Source organism: Ctenocephalides felis, unplaced genomic scaffold (genome assembly GCF_003426905.1).
Source record: "Ctenocephalides felis isolate EL2017-DRISC unplaced genomic scaffold, ASM342690v1 CF-g0.4_SCAFFOLD_01886, whole genome shotgun sequence".
NCBI lineage: Eukaryota > Metazoa > Arthropoda > Insecta > Siphonaptera > Pulicidae > Ctenocephalides > Ctenocephalides felis.
The window spans coordinates 181,747,625-181,755,955 of NW_020538040.1; the positions used below are offsets into that span (position 1 = coordinate 181,747,625).

Here is an 8,331-nt window from a genome sequence, read left to right on the forward strand (position 1 = left end):
CTGAAAATGTTGATAATATTCTAAAAATGTAGGAAATGCCTAAAATATTTTTAATCGTTGTAGATTGTCTGAAAATAAAGTATTATTGTCTAAAAATGTTGTAGATTTTCCCAAAATGTCTGAATGATTTTTAATATCTATAAAACGATTTTTAACATCTAGATTTCAAGTTCGACTTAAGTAGTTGAATTCTGATGAGTGTAAGACAGTGTGAGATTTTTTCGTGCGATTTGTGGAAATATAAATCCGCGGCGAGCATATGCGTATGACGTCACAGCCCTATTCGCCCCAGCATCCCCCGCATCCCCCGCTTCGGTCGTGAGCGCTCGTGAAGTGAACGAAGGGCACGACGGACGCTCATCGCGGGCATCTTTCGCGTCGCGCGAGGCGGAGCCGAAATTCAGCGGGAAGCGCGCACTCTATCCGAATACACCCCATGGGCGGCGCCCGGCCAAAGGGGTTGCGGATATCTCTCGAAACGACCGGCCGTCAGGCGATCAGTGCTTCGTCGTCCGATCCCGCGAACAAGCGATGCCAAAATTTTGCGCATGGCATCTCCACGTACTGACGATGAAAATCAGTCGAAATCGCTTATAAACCGCGTTTAATTCATTCCAAACGTACAATATGATACTGTCATAACAAATGTATAAACATATTGAAATGACAACTATTAATTCGAAAAGTTAGTTTGTCTTTAATCTATTATGAATCCGTTCAATCTACTTTACATTGTGATAAATTAAAATATGTTTTATGTAAAAACTGTTGTGCTGGTGCCTATGTGATAGTGTCATGACGATTGTTCAAATTGCGGGGCTTGGACCCCATTACTCAGAACATACGAAACAGTTATACATTAGTTTGGTTTAATTAAATATAATTCAGTATGATAGTTTAATTTGTGCAATATTAAAATAAGGGCGATAACAGTCGAGATGGATCTTACTACGGCTTATCGCTACAACCAGAACATGATGGAATACTACACGTGTAAGCACAAGAGGTCTACATAATTAAGTGTTGTATGTTTATATATATACATATATACATGTATATATATATATATATATATAATGTACATGTATATATGTGTATATATAAATTATTGCCAACATTTCATCCACTTTCTCAAATTTGACACGGTTGCTCTTTTATAAATGGTTGCTTAGAGCATAATATCCATGGTTTGAATAATTAAAGCATAATTTAAATAGTTCCTTCGAGCATAGTTTGGTCGAGCACGAACCCAACGCATCTTACAATTCATTCAACATCTGTAAACTTGCACCGCAATCGTGGAAATTAGCAACAATGACTTGATCTTCACCAATTTTTTGGTTCTTTCACTTCCTTCACTGACTTCAGGTTAAACTAGTGTCAAAAACCAAAAAATTAAATTAATTGCACTATAACGTAAGAGATCATAAGAAAAAATGGCCTATGTACCTCATTACCTATATCAATTACAGCCTTAGAGATATTAAACTATTACGGAATCTTTTCAAAGAAGAAGATTCCTAAATTTTCTGACTGCCTAAATATATAACAAAATTATCAGCGATTTGTTTTTGCAGGCGAATATTGAAATCATTATTCCAAAAAGTTTTACCAGGTTTAGATTTTCATGACTCGTAAAATTTCTAAATTTTCTAAGTAAAAATATCAATAAATTTAAATATGCACATTATTTCTTCTAGTCTATTTACTTATATAAGACAAAAATCAAAAGCTCATATTAGATATGAATAAAACAAATTTGAATGTATAGTTGATTTTAGGCATTTGTTATTTGTTTGCGTTATTTTATATACGTCTTAAAAATTTAAAATTTAGATTTTTATTTACCAATAAATACACATATACATTTATTTTCCTTATTGTTACGATTTTCCACAATGATCAGAATTTTCTGTGATTTTAATAACATACACAAGATAAATAGTAGTGTATGAAAAATAATTTTAATCTTTCCGCTAGATGTTCAGAATAAATTTATCATAAACAATATTTTCATTATTTCATTTAGCTTCTCAAATTTTTAACTTAAATTATAAACTTTACTTATTTATAAGTACAAAAAAAATATTAAAAACTATTCATAAAGTTCATTCTAAAACTTCAAATACTGTTCGTAAATTTTCGAAAAGTCAGGAACGCAACAGATCGATAGTTTTTTTTGCGACGGCAAATATCATCGAATTTTTATTTAAGTTTGCAACTAATCTTAATTAAGACAGTGAAGATTTAAAAATCATATAAATAAATTGTTTAAAAACATCAATTTTAATATATACCAATTTTTTTAAATATACAGCATCCCATTCTTTGAATTAAAACATGATATAATATTGACAATTATTTATTTAAACTTTTTTATACTTGATACGTGCAAACATTTAACAAGGAATAAAAAAAATCTTAAAATATTTTTAGATAAATCTAAATTGAAAACATTTAACAAGGAATAAAAAAAATCTTAAAATATTTTTAGATAAATCTAAATTGAAAATATTTAACAATGAATAAAAATATTAAAAAAACTAAATAAATAATATTAATATTATTAAAATATTAAAAAAACAACCAAAATATGACGAAATTATAAATATTTTCTTCAAAAACTTCTTCAAATTTTTGTTTTGGTTTTAGCTCTAGTTTTCATTTGCTTATTTTTATATTAAACATAAAACTAACAATATAATGAGGATATATTATAAATGCCACACAATGTTACTAAAATATTAAAAATTATAGGCTTGTGGAAATAATGTATTTTGATTGTCTATTAAATAATAAATATAAAAAAAACATTAAAAATATTATATTTATATGAATATTACAATTTATTCAAAAGAAATTTTTTGGGAGAACATGTGTGCGATCTGTAGACTCACTGAACATATAAATATATATTACAGTTTTAAATTATTAATCTAATATAATATATTACATATGTCATAGGTATATTACACCATGAATATATTTAAGAAAATCATGAATATTTTTGTTTGAATGTATTTAATATATTTTCACCATAATAACTGTATTATCACAAATACATAAATATCAGATGCTTTATTGTTTAGTATATAATCGCTGTAGTGCTAATGAAGTGGTGAGATGTAGCAATTTTATGAAATCCCAAACATCCCTAAACCTCCTGATTTGATCTGAAGTGACAACCTCTCATGTATGAGAAAGATTAAATACGTTTTGTCAGGCAAGTCAATGAAATAACCGCCGATAGCCATAAATAATACAACACTCCGGGGCACTCTGAGATAATATTAACTAGACTCTAAGTGCTTTTCCATTATGCCGGCATTGTCTGTTTGTGGGTGCGCTCGTATTTCCCGATGTAGACTATTATTAATCGAATTAAATGAACGAATACCAAATATATATATATATATATATATATATATATATATATATATATATATATTTGCGGCTGTATCGTATTATTAAGTCGAGTAATAAGAATAATAACCACTCGGATGCACCCTCAAACCTTGGCTGGTGATGATGCCAAATAGACGCTGACAACACTTCGGCCACGCACGTGTACGATGGGCGACCTTTCCATTTCGAATACTCAGAAAAATTCAATTTTTGTTAATGCATATATTATTTTATTTTACCTTCATCTAATTGAATTGAACAGAAGAAAAATACTCGTAATTTGATTGCCTTTGTAGTTTTTATAACGAGTGTAATAGACGTTAACTTTGTAAGTACAAATACCAGGTAGATGCATGTTTGTTGAACTCGAACAAAATACGAACTCAATTTTTAGTCATAGATTTAGCTCTGCAACGTTTGAATAAATTTTGTATTTCATAATTATACTACTTCTCATAGGCCTCTGTAATATTGCAAACTGTTCGGTTTGACTAACAACTCTATTATCAAACTCTAGTAAACCTTAGATTTTCCTCGTCATACATTTAGGTCTGCAACGATTAAATAAATCTTGTATTTTGTGATTTAAAAATGGGATTTCCAACGGAAACTGGAAATACTATGGACTTCAGAATACGTGATTAATCGTGATTAAAATAAAATCAAGCAAATTTCGCGTATAGATATTTTTATTACATTTTTGACAATCTAAACACTGGTATACTACCAGATCTACTACTGATAATTTTTTTTTTTTTTTTTAAATTTATTTGACTTCGTTAAACAACATTTAGTCATATGTAACTTATAAATATACATGTATAATAAAAAATAAATACAATATATTTTATTGCTAAATTGAATACATTAAAATTTCATAACTATATAATATAAATTCATATAATTTTTTTTCATATTTATATTTTTTTATACAATTTCATGCAATTGATTTAATTGTACTTTTTTAGACATAGTCATTTGTTTAGCATTTTTTGTCTTCGTTTTTTAAATATGTTGCATTCAACAATAATATGTTTTATAGTTTCCTCCTCATCGACATTCACAGAACGCAGAAGGTTTAATACTTATTTTAGTTAGATGACTTGGAAAGTGACCAACGTTTATTCTGATTATATTTAACGTAGTTATAAATTTCCTATCTTCAGTTTCAACGTTTTTCAACCATGTTTTAAAAGCTTCTAACTTTAGTAGTTATTGTCTTATATGCTTTACCTTTTTTATGTTATCCCAAATATTCTGCTTCTACTTGTTTTTTTACTAAAATTATCTACATCTCTTTTCAGAGCAAAAACCATTTTTTGCGTTCCATTATTGTTATTTTAATTTGCATTTTTTCCATCTATTCCATTATGTCCCCAAATCCAGGTAATTTTAATATCACTTATTTTCAATTTTATATTATCCAGCTCAAACCCAATTTCTGTATGAATTGCATCATGAAAAAGATGGTATATATTATAGCTGTTCTTATTTTTAAATCTTTAATATATTTAACTGCATCTCTAAATTTTGGCGTTTTCTGTAAATCCACAAATCCACGTGTGTTAATAATTTATAGGACCATTTTTGACAGTTGAAGCGTCGTCCAAGTAGAAATGTAGAATATGGAGATAGTCCTGGTTCAAACGTATATTGATATTTTACCGTAAGCTCGTCGCAAGAATACGTTTATGGACCTGTGCTCTAAATTCACGGGGCGCATATTGCGGATTCCTGACCGGAATGATCGCATTACAATATTTCTTTTTCTTTTATATCTTTTTACATTTTTCGTTTTTCCCTTATTTTTTGGCGTTCTACTTTCGTTTCTGGTCTCGGTGTCGTTTCTCGGTGACAGTGATATCTATAGCACATTTGTGCCCGTGTTTCAGTGTTTCAGCCGTTGAATATTTCTCTCTGTTATGTGCATAGAGTCGAGTAGAGTGCTTTATTTAAATGAAATAATGAACTCTGTGGTTTGGAATAAATTACATTTAGATCATGTTACATTCATTCTACATACTTTTTGTGTTTGCTTTCCATTTTGTACCGTATTCTGATTTAGCTTTTTCTGCGCAAAATGCAAAATAGGCATATGTGGATGAACAGATGACGCATGTATCTTTTATACAGTTTTTGTTGCGTTTTACTTGCGACATGGAATGAAAAATTTGTATGAAATCGGTAAAATTATATTCGAAATTTTTATGGATTTCAAAAATATGGACGGAAAGATGTTTGTTCAGAAACAGGAATATGTTTATCTAATTGTCGTAGACTCCAAATTATAAATTTAACAGAGTACTATTTATTAATGTAATCAGTATTTCAAATATAATCGTCTTTCTACCAACAAAAAAGCGTGAACAAGAGAAGTATCGAATCAAAGTATTTATTGAGTGGAAATATCTCATTGGTATTCGTGTGAAGTCTCCTCGACCCATTGATAGATTGCGCGAATTTATGCAGATGGTCTCGTTCGAAATAAATACTAAGTGTAGAACAAAGAAAAAAGCGGACGATCCTAAACACTGATAAAACACCCCTGACAAATCCATCTGTAATACCTATATATAGGATAAGCCACTTGTTGGGATAAATGCATCCGAAAAATGATATTGAGAAATATCATTAAACATTACTTATATCAAATTACTTATTGGAATTTAAATTGAATGGAGAATAATATAAAAGTTTATTTGACGTATCATTAAATTTTTTATGTCTAAGTTTCGGACATTAATACTTTATATAATTTTGATATATTAATTTGTCTCGTGAGTAATGTAGATACAATTAGAAATCGCTTCAACTGCACCAGATAAAAAGCTCGTCTAAGTCGTCGTCCAAACGTATTAGCGTCTGATCTGCTCAAGCCTTTACCACCAAAGCGTCTCAAAAAAAGAATCTGCAATGACTTACTACAGAATATAACATAACTTCTATGAAGGCGCTATCGCAGACAAATAATATATAACTGTAACAAATGTAGCTGAATGTACTTTGTATAGCTTGCTATGAAAAATAAACCAAAAAAAAAAGTTTTCTTCTGCAAGACATCCAGATATCAAGCAGTATTGATATCCATTTTTACTTGAAAATATAGATAGAGATATGTTTCCGAGTGGAAATTATCCGGCATTAGCGAGTCAAGTTAAAAATATATAATCACTATTAGAAAACTTCCAAAAACTATTCGGTTGGCTTCTGAGAAAAGTTACATAGTTAAGAAGAATTATCATAGGATTCTTAAGTTCAAATAGAAGTTCAAAATATAAGTTTAGAATTTTCTTTACATATGTATGTAAGACGAACACTAAAATACTTTAGCTAATTAATTATTTTTTTAAATTAATTCTAACTATATACTTGAATATGATATAGTTTGCGCAAGTATTTTTAAATCTTTTGAATTATTATTAAGAGTATATCTCAAAAAAAGTAATTTTTTAACGAAAAAGTTTATATCCACTAAATATTTGTTCTCGCACTAAATTCTGTTCACATGTTTTTGTAATTCTGTGATCAGCGTCATTGTTCGTCATTTTATTTTGGAGAAGAAAAGTTTTATTTTTAGTTAATGCTGCATTGTGTAAATTGAATTCTATAGATTGAACTCAAAACGACATTAGTTTTATTATTTGATTTGAAATTATATTCAAATATGACAAAAATAGTTTGCTCAAGTGTTTTCTAAACCTGTTAGATAATTGGTAACGATAGAATCTCATCAAACAAGTATGTACTATGTTTTTATATTTTCTACCATCGTTATTGGTATTTAGTCCATATAACACCTATCTGCTCCAAATACAGCATATATATCTTACATATATATCCGTATTTATTCTCCTGTTTGGCCTAAGTGTGTATCATTCGGTCTTTCGGTGTTTCGGGCTTTTCGGCAACGTTGTTACGTTATCGTAGCGAGCGATCCGGCAGCATTAGCACTCACTTGCGGAAATTAGTGCTCAGGACGAGCTTCGCGATACAGATTTACAGATCCATCTATACGCGATTTATAACGGGGGAACCATCTAATCTCTGTGCAATCATTCAGAAAATTCCTCTGTTTGTAGAATTATTTTTTTATTGAATTCATTATCAGTAATTCACGGATACTTTTATGAGCATTCGCTTATTTGGTGGGGTTAAGACCATACACATTTTCAGAGTTTTTATCGCGTTATCAATCGTAACAGATGGCTATAAAGAGAATCTGTGCCATTTGCAGGGAGTTATATTTCATTACGTTGGGGTTTATCACAAATAAGAGATGTTTTTATCATTTTTTTTATTTAATCCATTTTAAATTTGGATTGGGGTCTTATAAAGTTTTGTAAATCGAAATAGTATTTTATCGAAAAGTAATGCTTTGCGCATTATCGCCGCGTGCAACTGAGCTTTTGTAGAATTAATTATTTTCTGTTAACATTATTTATTTAACATTAACAATATATTATTTAATTATTATAAAATTGACAATAATTTGATGTTCGGACGGACGTCTATCGCTTTTCAATTACTTAAAAATCGTACTGTGTTCAGAACTAATATGACTCATCATTCAGCATATGAAAAAAACACTAAATAATAAAATCGAACAAAACAAACATTTTAAACTAGTTGATATATTTTTTTATTATAATAGCATGTAACATGTTATATAGCAAGTTGGAAGATTGTATGAATAAAATTTAAATTGTATTCTGCACAAAATGATTTATAAAAAATAGATTTCTCATATTTTTAAATGAAAACAATTAGAGATTAACAATGGCTGACGGTTTCTACTAAAGGTAGATAAATTTTATGTGAACTTTTATTATAGATTCCATTTTTAAAATTATAAAAAAAATCGATCGTAGTATTTTTGAATAAAACCAATTAAATGATTGGCGACTTTTGCCTATATTTAAATCGCAG

The 8,331-nt window shown here is 29.1% G+C and overlaps 1 protein-coding gene across 1 annotated transcript in view; it reads left to right on the forward strand.

The window, feature by feature from the left end:
- The first annotated feature begins 938 nt into the window (after positions 1–938).
- LOC113376484 (paired box protein Pax-5) overlaps positions 939–8,331 on the forward strand; it is an 82,557-nt gene continuing 75,164 nt past the window's right edge. Inside the window, exon 1 of the mRNA XM_026616416.1 lies at positions 939–993. Coding sequence (XP_026472201.1) covers positions 939–993 — 55 coding nt within the window. The remainder of the gene's footprint in view (positions 994–8,331) is intronic.